The sequence below is a fragment of the Camelus bactrianus genome, chromosome 14 (genome assembly GCF_048773025.1).
Source record: "Camelus bactrianus isolate YW-2024 breed Bactrian camel chromosome 14, ASM4877302v1, whole genome shotgun sequence".
NCBI classification, from domain to species: Eukaryota; Metazoa; Chordata; class Mammalia; order Artiodactyla; family Camelidae; genus Camelus; species Camelus bactrianus.
This window is the reverse complement of record NC_133552.1, coordinates 7,155,513-7,171,547: the sequence shown is the minus strand read 5'-3', so window position 1 is coordinate 7,171,547 and position 16,035 is coordinate 7,155,513. Positions and strand designations below refer to the sequence as shown.

The following is a 16,035-nucleotide window of genomic DNA, read 5'->3' as shown; positions in this document are numbered from 1 at the left end:
AGACAATCAAGGTCACACAGAAAAACAGGAAAGAAAAGCCTAATCTTGTATTGGCACAATTGAAGCACTGTATTGATTGGACACTCACATAATAAACCACTTTATTAATTTGCAGAATCCTTCCCACATAAATATAACATTCAAATGGAATTTTACTTAAGTATTGCCCTAGTTAATCTAATACCTTAGCCTTTTCATGGCTGCCAAAATACATATTTACCTGTTTAAGTCCAAACTCAAAGAAGTCAGTCTAGTGTTTCTTAAGCTTAGGGGAAAAAAAAATTTAATGGAAATTTAATTGTGTATTTCCATAATGTTGTGCTTGTGGCATTGGCTGAGAAATCCTAAAAATTTCAAAGCTGCCTTCCACTGCTAAACTACTTTGCACTTTGCAATTGATTAAGAATAGCAGAGGCACTTAGAGTTGTATATCAAATTAGAGTTGATAAAGGCACTTAATGCAGATTTGAATGCCTTCTTGAAAAAGATTTCAACTCCCTTAAATTGACACGACAACAAGTTCTTACAGCAGCATAAAAAGTATGAGCTGAAATGTTATGGCTTTGGCTTAAATTTCCATCTGCAGCTCATCAAATGACTAAACAGTAAAAAGGAATTAAACCCAAAATCAGACTCATTACAAAGTCTGATATGCTGGCAGAATATAAACTTTCACTGCTCAGCATCTGGAGTTTTGGGTGACTAACATTTAAATGCTTGTGCTTGTGTGTTCTGTAAAAAGGAGAACGGTGTTTGTAAGAATATAGGTGAGATAAATCATCATTAAGCAACTTACAGAAATATATAATTCACACACATACACACATCTCTTCTCTCTAATCCCCCAAATATTCTGAAGAATGACAGGATCACTCCAAATGAAGTATGGTGGCTTTAAATTTATCCCAGGTCAAAATTCTGATAAACATCATTAACTCTTCGCATTTTTCTAACATAACAAATGCCTGTCTGAAATGCTTGCTCTCCCAAATACTGACATCTGGTCAAGTGGTCCCGAGTAAATAATTTACATTTCTTCTTCTCCTTCAGCCATCCTGCTGGGAGGAATATTTGAAAATGTTCCCACAGGACTCTGCCTGCAAACACCAGGCTTCCAATAGTTCTCTGATGCAGTGAAAGTACAAATCCATTAAGTTAAAGTCAACAGGATCTATCAAACACGCCCTCCCAAATAAAATTCTCCAGGGCATACAATGTCTCTGAAATATCAGTGGATCCTCTCCTGGTCCTGGGAGCTTCTGCATTAATATTTCGGAATTGTGAATCTGACAAGGAAGAAGGAGCTCTGAGACCCTTGATGGTGGAATCCTGGTCCAGTTAAGCTATGAAGCTCCCTAAGTAGTGTGTCTAGTGCATAGCAGATGCTCAAGAAAGAAGTATTGCTTTGTATTGCAGTGTTTGCCTTGCTTCTCTGACACCATCAAGCAGCACAGCATTTCAGAGTAACAACTAGGAAAAGCTGATGCTAAGATGATAAGGTTTTGAGTATAAGGCAGCAATGAAAAATAAATAAAGATGTTATTGTAGAAAAAGCTACTGCTGTTGCTCCTCCAAAACTGGGAGATACATTTTAGCTCAAAGAGAGAGCACTCTCTTATTCACATAACCAGCCGAAAGTCCAAAAATGCCGCTTTCTAGGAAGTGGTTGCCGCCTAAACCTTCTGCAGTGGGGTAGTTTCCAAAGAGTGGGTGATTCCCAAAGGCACCATATTGTGGAAAATTAGAAATGTTTAAGTGTTTAAAAAAAGAGGACCAAGAAATGCTAGGGTACAGATCCAGAAAACTTTACTACATATGTTTTTTGGATGAACTCACCTCTGCATATTTATGTGACAAATGCCAAGCTATGTTGTGTTTTAAAAAAGCCCCATTCTTGTACACTAGAAATTGACACACCATTGTAAACTGACTATATTTCAGTAAAAATATATATACACAAAAAAGTCCCATTCAAAGGTCAAGACCATAGACTAAGATCATTATTTGCTCATTTGATCTGCAACCGCACAAAATACACCTTTGTGATGTTTTATGGGTATCTCATACCACAGAAGCTGAATTCTGGGAGAATTAAGCCTTATCACTCCCAAACCAGGAACATTTAAGAAGAAGCTAATTTATTCAGAATCAATGCATCTCATTCATCAAATGAGGTAATGTGGTTTTGAAGGTGCTGCTCAGACTACAAGGCACTAAATAAATTTCAGGTTTCGTATTAACAAAGAACCTACACAAAAGGCTTCTATTTGGGACCGTCAGTTTACAGAACAGCCTCAACACAAGTAAAACATCATATCTCATCAGCCCAAACTTCCTTCTAAGCCGAGCTCATTCTGAGTATCGCCTACGGCTCAAAAATACAGAAGCAACTAATAAGATGACCAGGACTCATGTAATCTATACAATTCCCTGAACTGTACCCAAAGGTGAACTAATGAGTCACAGGTATTAAAATGTTTTGAAATAGATGTCTTTTAAATAAAGAGCATATTTGCACGTTGTATCAGTTGAACCATCTAAATACTGGCAACTTTCTCAAATATCCTGGGCTGTTCCTGGATTGTAGAAATATCCAGGTCATCTCTCCTTGCCTAGTGCTGTTTGCCTTGCTGACTATTTCAGTTCTTGTTGGCAACTTCTCCAAGCAGCATGCGAAAGTAGGCAAAGAAGCTGAAACGGGATCATTTTTGTGCTGCCTGTCTCCTGGAGAGTTTTATGGTGGCGGAGACCAGAGCTATCAGGTTAAAACGAGATACCTGAATTATAGATAGATTTTCATTATCCCTGGAAATAGTCTCCCTGTTCTCACTGCTAAAGACGATTAGGAATTTACTACTGTTTCCTAAAAAGAGCACAACATAGCAGAGAAACCTCAGCAAAGTAAGCAAATGACAATTCTAAAAGAAGTAAAGATCACTAATACATTTTTATTTACTAAAGCTATTTAATTGCATATTTACATATACTTTGAAAACAGGGGAAAAAATCAACATAAAATATTCCAACATAAGAAATGTCCCTTTTTACTATAATCGTGTGTGTGTGTGTGTGTGTGTGTGTGTGTGTGTGTGTGTGTGTGTGTGTGAAATCAAAAGACCATAGGGCACAGAACTGCCCCTGTATTGTATTTAATGATAGTTAAGAGTTGTTAATATGTAGGTCTTTCAAACAGGTCTGTGCTCAGGGGATGGTGCTCTCCAGCGCTAGGTCTTGAGAGACAGAGAGGAAGAGAGACAGAAGGCCCTTCAGAGGTGCACAGGGAAGGGAGGAGGCCAAGACCTGGCAGTGCCATCAGCCAACAAGAATGAAAGTGCCTATAAAGCACTAAATTCCCCAAAGCGTTCCTGATCCTTTGATCATCTTCTGGGTGAGATTATCGACTGGGCTGAGGGAAGGGTTTATGGTACTTACTACCATCCTGGCTTTGAGCAAATCATTTTTTCAGCTCTCATTTTTTTATCTGTAAAATGTAGATAATACGTAACTGTGCAGGGTTACTGGGAAGACTGAAGATAATAACCCGAGGGGTCATATGGCCTCCTTTGCCCACGACAGGCCCAGCCTAATTATTAACAATCACTCTCAAAAGTATCTCAGTTTGGACAAATAATGATGTGGTTGCCAAACATATAAATTACCAAGCATTACACGTGACACAGAGTGAGCCCTCAGTCAGAGGCAGCTACTGCTAGTCTAGATTCTAGATTCTAGGATTGGTCATGCATTTCAACCAACCAACCAAAAAAAACAAAAAACAAAAAACACAACCCTTTAAATGTGCCACCATTATAAACCCAGGCGAGAACACCCCTTCCTACTTAGAGACAGAGGATACTGATTTGGGGTTCTGCTTCTCATGAGGACTGTCAGCTACTTTAGCAGAAGTGGCCATGGCCACAGAAGACTGGAGTAATTCTCTTCTAAGTGCCTGGGACCGTGCTGGGTGCTTCCCACGGTTAACAGAATGAGGTAGGTGTGCTTGAACTTGAGCTGTACTGCTCTGCTAGACTGAGGCAACTCAGTTAACCTCTTTAATTTTCTACTTCTTCAAACCAACTCTACAAAACTAACTAAATGAACATCTTGAGATTTTTCCTTTAGGCTTTCTCACAGCATCTTTGCGGTATCCTGGGGACTTAAACAAAGGTCAGTAAGTACTGCTCTGCTGTGAATCAGATGTGTTTTCAATCCTTACTGGCACGTGGTTTCTCTGTCCCTAGAGCTTACCCTGTACTAACCAGCACTTCTATGTTGGACAGAAATATTGTCCTTATCACCATGACTTCACTCACTACCACATACCTGAAAAATGCCCCATCCAATTTTCCCAACTAATGCAAGGTTTTCTGTAGCAACATGAGACATTTTACAATGTACAGCAGCCCCTTCCAAAAGGAGAGGGCTTGTTCAGTTCCTCAGGGCAGTTTGTGTATCAATGGAATTCTCATTCCCAGAAAGAGTTAATGGGCATTCAAAAGTGTCCCTCTATGGTTTGTCAGATGTTGCAGGAAAGATGCCAACTGTCCTGCCCTGGAAAGACTGGGATGCTAAGTGGACACTGAGTCCACCTTCACTCATTGGGCCGGTGTTCACTGAATATTATGGGGTGGATAGAGACACAAGGAATGCCAGTAGGAGTTTCAGACCAGAGGGAGAGCCTACACACCAGCTCTGTACATCAATACAAAGCAAGCCCTCTTTTCCCATGGAAATAGCTTGAAACTATCTGCCTTAAATGTTTTCTGTAGCAAATGGGAAAGGCCAAGGTGACTTTCTGCCGCTGAGAATATTCCCAGGTCGTCCCCTGTGCTGCCGGAAGGTGTGCACTCAGGGAAGGCAGGCATGTTCCAGTAGGAGCTGAGGTGGAAAAGGGGGGTACAGTTAAAAAATAAATCTAGAAAAAAGAATGGCCCGAAGCAAGCAACTAATTTTGGCATATATTCATGCAGTTTCCTTCTCTGGGGTGTAGTAAATGTTGACTACTCAGAGAGTTATCCACTGAGGCTGTCACCCCTCAGGGGGAAAATGGTCTAAGCCTGATTTTGAGTCGATTTAGAAGAGAAGGGAGCATTGGAATACATTAATAATATTTTAACAGTTATTGAAGTTCACAATGTGCTAGACACTACGCTAAGTACTTTACATCTTAATGTCTCATTTATTCCTGGGAGGTATTCATTATTTTTGCCTCCATTTTACAGATGAAAAAATTGAGGCAGAGCAGTTAATTGATTGCCCAAGGCCTGGGAAATGCAGGAGCCAGAGATCCGAACCAAGCCTATCTAGCTCTGTAGCGTGTGTGTTCTAGGTGAGGGCAAGCCAGATTAGGGGGCGGACATGTGTGCAGGCACAAACTGGAGAGCAGTCGTGAAATGCAGAGCAGGGTGAGCAGATCAACCATGGCTGGGGCAGAAAAACAACACGAGAGAACACGAACGAGGAACTCAGAGGGGACTTTACGGTGGTCATTGACACTCGGGGGCAGTGGGGGCTGAGATGTAGTCTTTGAAAAGCTGGCAGAAGACTCTCTGGGCTACTCTGTGTCAGAGGGACTGTGAGGAGACCACTGCAATCTTCCAGGTTAAACTGAGGAGGTCCTATGGTGGCCACGGCCATGAACGTGGAGGGTCACAGCTGTGAGCATCACTGAGCAGCTGGGCAAGGCCTGGGGAAGGGTGGGGAAGCAGCAGACCAGGACAAGTGTCCAAATAGATAAGGAAAGCTTCTGCAGTGAGGTCGACAAAGGACATTCATCTGCAGGCATGAAGGCCATTTGAATCCCTAACTCCATTAAAATAAAGGGGCAGCCTGACAGAGTGGGTAGGGGAGTGAAGCGAGTGAAGAAGAGAGTTGTCAAAATGACCACAGAATGAAAAGCTAATACAGCTCACCTGATGTAATTGACTTGTTAATTCTTCAGAGGAGACAAATATATACAAAATTACATTTCCCCCCACAATGTGCCATTAAAAAAAAAAAAGAAAAGAAAGCTTAACCTGGAAATACTCATGGAATCATCTTCCCTTTTACTACCACCTAGCAAAGCAGGCAGCCATAGTTAGAGTTTTATTGCTTTCTAATTGCTGTACTTTTATAAATAAGCACCACTACATAATTAGGGGCCTGATTCTCCATTCAGGTATGTGGGCGGGCTTCCTCGCCTCTCAAACCTGTGATGCTGGGCCAATCAGCTGCTTGCCCTGTGGTGCATCCTCTCAGCCTCCTTACACTGAGTAGGCTGAGCACCCTAAGGCTTCTGTTTTCTACTTTGTCTTCCACACAAATTCCTTTCTCTCTTGGCTACGGAAAATATGTAAACCTGAGAGCTACGCTAGGTTGCAAGCCGGTTAGTGTTGCAACAAAGCTTAAAGAAGACTAAACATAAGGTGTATTTCCTCTTCCTCTTTCAAGAAAGGACTGAAAAACATTCTGACCCCCAAAGGAAAGCTAGAGAATTACCAAGTTCACTCTTGTGCGAGAAAGAAACTAAGGTGGAGGGCAGGTACTGTGTGTCTTATTCACCTTTGTAGCTCCACAGCCTGGCACATAGTAGACGTGGAATAAAGATCTGCTGAATGAATGGAAAGAATTCAAAATTGTGCCCCAGGTACTCTCAAAGTAGAAACGAAGAGGCATTTTGAACCATCTCTTGATGTGTGTATGGGGGGAGTGGAGAGAGTTTAGGAAGGGTGGGGAGGATATATACTTTGTCTAGAGTAACTTGAAAATAGACAAGGGAGAAAGATTTTAAAAGAAATCCCACTGGCCTGAGCACTGTCACAATGTAATTTTCAATCTAATGAGGCAATGGAAGGTGACAGAAAGGGATATAAGACAATAATCTGGCCTCAAAGTACTCAAAATAATGCTTCAAAACCACACACCAACGTCAAACTCTCAGTAAGTCTTTTCAGATATTGGAAAATTGCTCTATAAAGAACCTTGAATGTCCAATTTCTTTTCATTAATCAAAGGGTGGATAGACAAAGGAAGCTTCATCCTTGAGTGTGAAGTATTACACAAATAATGAAACCAAGAGAAATGAGTTATGACTAACAAAGGAATGCTCCTGGAGTGACAGTATTACTCCCAAATGGCTTCCCACCTGTAGAAAAACAGCTTCAGACAAGCCCCACAGTGTATACAGGGGCACAAAGTGACCTGGAAAGGATGGTTTCTATGGGTGTCATTTAGAGATGCATATATCCCTGAATACCTTCAGCCTGAAGGTACTTCGGTTCTTTTCTCAAAACAATTATGGCACTGGATCCCCTGCCCAGGTTTTGTTTACAGAAGGACAATTTTGGCCACAGGTCATTTGTGTAGGAGACAATTAATCCCCAGCTCCTTGAGCACAGGTAGGTTAAAATTAGTATGCACAAAAATACAACATTAAAATGTTTCTTGGAAAATTTTTTGAAATTTCAAACAATTAAGGATCTGCAATACCTGCCGGTCTTTTATCCAAAGCAAGTACAAAGGCTGGTTGGTGAAATAGAGAAGACTTTGTTTTTAAACTGTTCAGAAAAATACAAGACACCATTGATCACCTGAAGGCCTCATTTTCATTTGATTCCAGATCCGTGATGCCTTGGAGGTTGTCTTTTTGAAATATCTTACTGCTAAAATCTTTAAGTAGGTCAGAAATAGAACTTCAGAAGCCATAACATTCCGATATCCTAATACATAATTAGGGTCGGAACCTCACTTGTTTATGTCACAAAAAAGCACATTATTCAGACTGTAACAAACATCAGGATTTTTTTTTACAGATCAAATATTGTAACAGCATTCTGAACACCATCCACACGGACAAGGCAGAAATCAAATGTGCAAATTGCCTTTATATTAAAAAAAAAGATGAGTCAGGTTTTAGACTATTAGATACTTTTTTGTTTAGACAATACCCTAATAAACCAATTATGAAGTGCTCTGAAATCCTGCCACACCCCTCTGATTAAAGCACACTTCACAAAATATTTCGATAAAACTGAACATATCAAACAAACACTAAGGCAGGAAATGCAGCCTGGAATGCCCCATCCTGCACTCACCAGGGTCTAAAGGACCATCTCACTTGCAAATTTAATCAAACCAAATCTACTGTAATTCCACTGCAGCCTTTGCACTTCAGGAAAGCTAGTTCAGTCTCTGACATTTTGATTTTCATAGCAGATGGGAGGAAAAAAAAAAACTTCCCGGGCTCACAAGCGTATGTGTCCAGTTGAAATTCTATTTCTCCAACCACCTTACGCAACATCCAGCAAACAAACAAACAAAACAAGGTTATTTCCTATTACTCACTGTTACTCCAGGACTTCAGTAAATATTTGATACTGATCTCAAAGAAGCCGGAATCCTGCTGGCTGGCCATGTCGGCGGCATACAAAGAGGCTCCTCGGACCGGACTGGGAGCCGCTGAGGAGCAGGTACCGGGCGTGGAGATGTGCCTGTCACAGGTTAGTGATGTAAGCGGGGTCAGCGGCCGAGAGGAAGGCTCTGCAGATCTACCTCCGGCGCCGGCAGGGAGTCCTCATTTAAAGGACACGGAGGAGCGAGAGAGAGATGCTCGGCCGCTCCTCCTCCTCCGGGTCCAGGACTTGCGTCTCATTCGCTGGGTGCTGCTCTCCGAGCCCTCAGAGGAGGCGGCGGCCGCGGCTTTCATTTCTGGGCTGCCATGAGCGGGGACGCCCGCTGCCGGCCGCCCACATGCGCGGCTCCGGCAGGTACAGCACCGAGGAAGTCCCCACCTGAGCTAGGATCCGGCTTGCCCTGGGAGGGAGGGCTTCTCGCCGGCCTCCCGGACGCGGCGCAGACCGCCTCTGGCCCACTCGGCTCCCCCCGGGCGGCCGCAGGGCTGAGGGATGGGCTGGGAGCGCCGCCCCTGCCCCTGCCCACGGGCTCAACCTGAGCCACCCCTCGGCCTCTGACTCAGCTGCGGGAGCAACTTCCCAGCTCCCGGGGAGCTTCAGCAGCGCTCCCGGCCGGCAGCCCTGTGTGTGCACCGGCTGCTCCTTCCCCCGGCGCTGCCCCGAAATCCGCGCAACCGCAGCGCTGCAGTAAGCAGAGCGGCACCCCCGGGTCTGGTCGCAGCGACGATTTGAAAAGCCCCTGGTTGCAGCAGGAGAGACTGCTAACAACAGGATCCTGGCCTGGGCTTTTTCCTCTCCTTCTTTCACGGGCACAGAGGAGGCTGCACTTTGTGCCTCTCCCTCCCAGAAATGCTGGCATTGGAGGGGCTCCGCCGCCCCAGCCTGTGCATCCAAAGGGGACGGTACAAACGGCTTAGGTTTATTCATAGAATGTCAGGCTCCGCGATGAAGCTGCTTTTCAAATTTGTCTTTTCTAAGAATTCCTGAGCCCAATGAAGCTTGCTTTCATTTGTATTAAAAAGATAAGAAGCAAAAGCATTCTATTCCTTACTGCACAATGGCTTTTTACTTTATGAAATCTTGCTATCAGGTGTCCTGATTTCGGTTAGCTTTGTTTCATGGGATCATTTAGCTTGACTAGGGATTAAGTAAGAGTACTTTATTTTGACAGGCTACCTTTGAGTGGGTGGGACTTGGCTGACCATGTTAAACCACCAATCCCCCTCCCTCCCCAGTACATTTATGATGAGCATTTTCCAAAGGGATTAATAAGCCATATTAATAGTTATTTCACATAAAAATCGTTGGGCATACCTCCCCCACTCAAAATCAACACACAAATGGGACTTCCTAGACTAACAGTGCATTTGAGATATGGCAAGGAAAGAGTACAATACACCTTTTTTAAGACTAGGACTTTGTAAAAATTCAACACTAAAGAGAACTTTTAGGACTATTCCTGAAATGCCCTCAGGCACTATCAATATAATGAGCTTTTCCAACTCCTTACACTAACACAAAGGCAAGCCCTCCACCACTAAGATTTCCACCTCCACTCACAGCACTTTCTTCTCATGAAGTCTCATTAGATTGACTTGTTTCATTTACACACAGGCTGGAGTTGATGAGCTGATTTTATCACCTGTACTTTGACTATATGGATTCCAGGGGAAACAGGACCCAATGGATTTACCAAAATGGCTATTACATCTGAAAACAAAACCCAATATCCACACCCCCTTTCTGATGCCTCCCCCACTATGGATGGCAATGAATGAACAGGGAGGTTGAGGAGTGCCTGGGAGTTAATGAGCACAACGACTCTCAGAACTCATCAGAACTTCCTAGCTATGAGACCCAGAGCAAGCTACTAACCACACTAAGCCTTAGTTTGCTCATCTGTAAAATAGGGACCATCGTGCTGGAAAGAGTGTAAATGACATTATGAATGAAAGTGCTCAGCATAGTCTTTGCATGCAGTAAACACCCACATTTTAGCTACTCTGATATTTATTGTGCACTCTTTCTTAGGGACTCCAGAATAGAATTTTTCAGTGTAACATACAGTTCTGTACTATGTGAGGTCTGTCACTTTTGAACACCAATGGTAACTATTTAAGAAGAGCAAGTTGGAGATACACTGTGTCTCAAGCAGACAGATTCTCTCTGTTGACTTTGTAAAAGAGATCTTAACTGGCTTTTAAAAGTTTTCAGTCCTACTCTAAACATTTTAATTTGCTGAGAATGCCGCTCATATATAGTGTTTCAAGAGGAAACGATCATAAAATTTTAAATGCTATTTAGAAAAGAATGTTTTTAATGGCATCTAGCTTTCCCTGTGAAGAGTGAATCAGCAACTGAGAGCCTAGTTTCTATCCGTTAGAACCTGAAATCGTGTCCAACGTAGGCTTTTCCCCTCATTCGAGTACCTTTAAAGAGAGCATATATTGTAAAAGAACAGAAGAGGCCTTTTGTTTCGTTGAAAGGCCTGCAAATCAAATAGAATGACACCTGCTGCAAGCTGGGAAGAGACATTTATCCTTTTGTTTCCTCTCTCTGGGTGGATGGGGGTGGGGAGACTTCTAAAAAATGCAGTCAGAACAGGCACCTGGACAGAGGTGCCTAAAATACAAAATAAAATCTGAACTCGTCCCTGGCTTGCTATGAGACTTCAGTTGTCATGTAAAGTGAACTAAAACTATTTCAGCTTTCATTTCTGTAAAAAGAGGGACCCTTCCTGAAAAATCATAGCAGAGCATGAACTTTTAAGAAAGGAATTAGGCACAGATGTTGGGGACTAAGAGAAAAGTATCAGTAATACAGGAAAAGTGGGAAGCCTCGGGAAATGGTGTCAAAGAGTGGGAAAAAGTCAGAAAGTGACCTGAGACAGTGATAACATTAAATGAGATCTTCTCCATTTACTGAAAAAGCAAAATTGCACTGAAAATACCAATTTTTTTAATCATATTTCACCCACACCCTAAACCTATGAAGTACTATTAACAGCCCCATTTTACAGATGAGAAAATGGAACTTAAAAGAGGAATAAAATCAGGTCAAAGTCAAATAGCTGGTAAAATCGAGGTCTAGCAAATTTAAAATCTGAGTCATTTCTTCTCAATTTTATGTATGTATGAATTTTAGTCACAAGTAAGGCCAGAATCATGGTTACCAACTTCTTGAGCAAAAGCTCAGGAAGAGGGGCTGAGACCCTCACCAGCACCAAGAGGAGCACTTCCGGGCACTGGCTGTCCAGGGCTACTCACTGCCCTCCCCTCTGGCTTTAGTCTGGAGGAAGACTTGTTACCTGGGGGCTGCAGTCCCATGCAAAATGAGCCTAGAGGAGAATGCCATGATTTTTCCTATTAATTTGATTTACTGCACAGGTTGTATTCAGTACAAGGACCCCTGACCTGGGGTGGGGGTGGGGCAAGTGAGGATGGAAACCTAGTGTTGATGCCAACCCTCCAAGCTATAAAGGGATGGCGATCCGTGGGGCCACCTCTGCCCGATACTCAGTCTGCAGGAAAGGGTGCCTATCTGTGATCAAGATACCTAATGGGCTGGTGGTAGCCTGGGGCAGCGCAGCAGGAACCAAGACAAGGGTGTTTCCTTCCAGAAGGCAGAGACCACGTGGTCACTCCTATCCCAGGTTGCGGGTGGCCGAGTGGAGTGAGGGTGGTCAAGGGGGCATGGATTGCATGTTACAATCGATAGCATTTCCCCACATCCTGCCTGGATTCCTATTATAACTGCTGTCCCATCTCCCTCCAGAAGAGGTGTGTGTCACCCCATTGTGTACCCCCACAGCTCTGAGCACAGTGAGTCCTCATGCAAAATACATACATTGAGCAAGTCACTGAATGAACAGACTTGTCATACATGCCTAGTGCTGGCTGTTGCCTGTGAAAAAAATGTGCAACAGAAGTGCAATCGAATTATGTTTCCATTCACATTTAATTTTCCCTTCCTTAGTATTTTTGACAATTTTTTTGGAGACCAAAATGTGTGGTGTTCAAAAAAAAAAGTGAAAACAAAGTGAGGCAAACCATCTGGATGCCTGCCAACACGGAGAGCCATTACCTAATGATTTTAAAGCGTCTGACTGAGTTGATTGGGTTAGGGCTGGAATCCACCCCCTTTCCCTGTGGATGGCTGCACGTGGTTACACACGTGTTAATTATCACAGAGTGACATGTACACTCATGAACAGAATCTATGAGGCAGAGCAGAATGTTTTTACCAGCATCCCGAGGAAACAAAGGAAAACCACTTAATGTAAGAAAAAAATTGCTTTATCAATTTTTGATCTGGAGTTTCAAGTTCCAGAACAGCATTAAATATATTATATTCCTACTATTATACATTGTATTAATAAGAACAGTTCCAAGTCAAATTAAGCATCGCCTGGATGGAGTTAGAAAGAGCAGCTGAGATCTATGGTGACAATTACGGAGAAAGGGTTTTGTTTTCCTTCAGGCAGTAGAATAAAAGGCCTTTTAGAGATACTGTAAAGAACAAATAATTGAGATAGACCACAAGCTTCTATTCCTATCTATGCAGAATTTGGGCTGATCTATCCCATTAAGAAATATTAGAGAAAAAATAATGATGCCACACAACATTCCTTTCATAAACATGAAACGCAATAATCATCTCTGTTTAAAAAAAAAATCCAACCCACATATACAAATCTTCACCAAAATAGATTCTGCAAGTTTTGAAAACATTTACTCCATTACTCCATCCAGTGCAAATCATTCTTTCAAGTGAACTGAAAGATATTTAAATTTTTTGAATGCGACGGAACTTCACTGAAGCACAGCTTGTTGCTGCACAGATTCAGACATCAACAGGGAAAATCGTATCTCTGAAAATCATTTTCCTTAACAAACAGCAGCAGAACCTATTTTCCTTCCCCACTCACCTCTCCCCCAACTCCCCGCAAAGGAGTTTGGTAAGGAACCTCGGGCCACGATAAGGAGACTGGACGTTGGTCTAGGGCAGTGGGACGTTCTAGAAGGTTTCAGCATGAGAAGAGGAAGAAGCCTGAAGCCCATCCCCCTACTGCTCTCCCAGGGAAGGCCTCCTTCATGAGCTCGTTTCACCAGCGTGTTTCACGAGTTTAGAGGGGATAGAAGGAATGACATGTGCTGAGCCGTGATGTGGAGACACTGCTAGGCTGTATCTCAGGGGGCCTGTATGGACAAAGCTGAGCGAAGGGGCGGGTCTGCTGGGCACCTGTGGGGCATCTCTCTGCAAGTGGCCCTGAGCCATCCTGGTGGTGAACTGGGACAAAGGTGCCTGTTAACTCAGTCCCCACCCCAGCAGCTTCATATCGGTGCACCGGAAGTCGGGCCTTTCCCTCGACACTGCTCCAGACAATTGAATGGTGACTTTGAGAGCAAACATTCAAAGGCTATTCATTGGAAGGGGAGCAGCACAGGAGACCGGAGTCCCTGCTCTCACACACAGGAGCTGCGCTGTTAGCAGAGCCATGGGACATCTCGTGGCCTTGGTTTCCCTGTCTGTGAAATACTGCTTATCACTCAGCTTCTTTTATGAAGACTAGATGAACGCACAGAAGATGACAACTGCTACACAGTGGATCTACAGCTAAGAATGAACCCAGAATACCCAGCACGAAATGCCCTCTTCGCTCCAGAGTCAGGCTAGGAACAGGGGGCAGGGGAAGGGGACCCTGCTCATCACAGAGGGTCCCCGCCTCCAGCCACCTCTGCTGACAACCTGGATAAGGCTGAAGCTTTGCAAAGATAAAGAAAGCCAAGCATGTACATACAAAAAAAGTATTACTTAATATCTTAGTGCTTCTAACTTCCGGTGCCCAGGGTAAAGCCGAGCAGAGGCTCTGGTCAGCTTGGTATCAGCTCAATATTTACGTACTTTACTCTTCCCATTAACCTCTCAAAGTAGGGCCCGCATGTTTGGATATTATTAACCTCAAGCTCAAACTAGGAGATGTTGAGGTTCAAGTATATTTTGCACAAATAAATATAAAGATTTGACCTCAATTTCTGCAGAGCAAATGCAAGGCACACATAGTATTTAATATTGTTTTGACAGACGTGCATGGAAAGAAAAAATGTGGAAGGTTTTCTCCACTGGCCTTTACCACAGAAGCACTGATAACTTTCCCACGCTATTTTCACGTACTGCCAGCAACCTGAGAAATCACTGACACCGGATACTAACAGGTCCGATGTAACTGGCCACAATAGGAGCCAACAACAAATACATGGTTATAAAATATTATGTCCTTTCTGAGGTAAAGAAATGGCGTTTGCTTCACACATCATTATTTACCAAAAATGCAGATAGATAATACTTAAAGTAAAAAACAATTCTATTTATATTCATCATCCCTCTTCCCCAAACATTATTTTTCCGTCTAAAAGAGAACTAAGCAATGTTGGTTCTTCCCTGTAGGAATGATAATTTAACACACCAAAAGGCAGCATTCTCATAGTTACATTAAAATTTTTCAACTATGATAAGCTACTTCCATTAGTGATAAAAATTAAGTACTTTTTTGGGCTAGAGTTAATATTCCCACTAATGTTCCCAGTTTCATACATAAAAATAAATGAGAGTTTAAGCCCTAAGGGTCAGATCAACATTTCCTCAGAGGTACCATTTAACGTGTATCATTGCTGAAATCTACCATTTTAAGTCAATGAGACTGGAAAAAATCAGAAGTTTTGATTAGTTTCTTTATATGCTCTCTACTTAAATTTTCCATATGCTAATGTTTCTCCTTCGTCTAGGTATGATCACTTGTTTATAGTTACCTACCAACAAAGGCTGAAGGACTAGGAATCAAGAAGCTTATTCTGCTCCTAATTCTGACCCTGATACTCTGACCTTGGACAAGTTACTTTTCTACCAAATGAAGGATGTTGCTTCTTACCACCAAACTGCCTCATCTCTTGGACAGCCCAGCCTTTGAGTTTCCATACTATTGGGAGGAACCATGCATGATGAAAGCAGGACTCTGGGCAATAAACTATTTTATGTAAGTCTTGGCATATAGGATTTGAATTTGGGGACAACAGATTCACTCGCTCAATTATGTTTTGATAAAGCTAGTATCAAAAGTACCCAATATAAAGCACACATTGGTTGACCAGTAGGAGAGGCTGACACAGGACCAAAAAATAATTGGGAATTAGAAAGAGATAAATCAGTATGAAGGTGATGGAGCTGTCTAGTGTGAAATTAATGAGGCAACATCAAAATGCTTCACTCAGCTTAGAGGAAAACTGTTGGAAATGATACAACTGGGCATGTCCTGTAAACCAGGGACAAACCACAGCAGAAGCCAGGTTATTACCCCTGAGATCGAGAATTGTTCAGCCAAGGAATTAAAGGTGTATAGAGTGTCCCTGCATTGGGAATAATGCTTTAACAAGAAGTGTCTACCTCACTAAGCATCGCTGATTAAACCTTCAAAATCTTTAAAATGACCATCTGTTCCTGGAGCCATGTGGTTCAGGGCCTTCTGATTCCTGCCTTTGGAGACTGAGGTCTGAGCCCGACAGCAGTGAATCAGAGAAGCACCTACATCATATGCTCCTCCCACAGGCCCAGTTCAAACGTGATAGAAAACGTAGCTGTGAAGCAT

At 42.7% G+C, this 16,035-nt stretch overlaps 1 protein-coding gene and 1 long non-coding RNA gene across 7 annotated transcripts in view; one reads left to right on the top strand and one right to left on the bottom strand.

The window, feature by feature from the left end:
- Positions 1–16,035, bottom strand: part of FRY (FRY microtubule binding protein) — a 361,526-nt gene that overhangs the window by 201,039 nt on the left and 144,452 nt on the right. The window contains exon 1 of one of the 6 annotated variants that reach the window (XM_074378017.1): positions 8,326–9,069. The exons of 4 other annotated variants lie outside the window; for them this stretch is intronic. In XM_074378017.1, the coding sequence (XP_074234118.1) occupies positions 8,326–8,395 (70 nt within the window). In that variant the 5' untranslated portion in view covers positions 8,396–9,069. Of the gene's footprint in view, positions 1–8,325; positions 9,070–16,035 lie in introns of those variants that run through there. One more of the 6 variants, XM_010951525.3, reaches the window with a different exon arrangement.
- LOC123615806 (uncharacterized) overlaps positions 3,741–16,035 on the top strand; it is a 38,493-nt gene continuing 26,198 nt past the window's right edge. The window contains exons 1-3 of the long non-coding RNA XR_012511644.1: positions 3,741–3,990; positions 8,337–8,480; positions 15,179–15,426. This is a non-coding gene — a long non-coding RNA (uncharacterized LOC123615806). The remainder of the gene's footprint in view (positions 3,991–8,336; positions 8,481–15,178; positions 15,427–16,035) is intronic.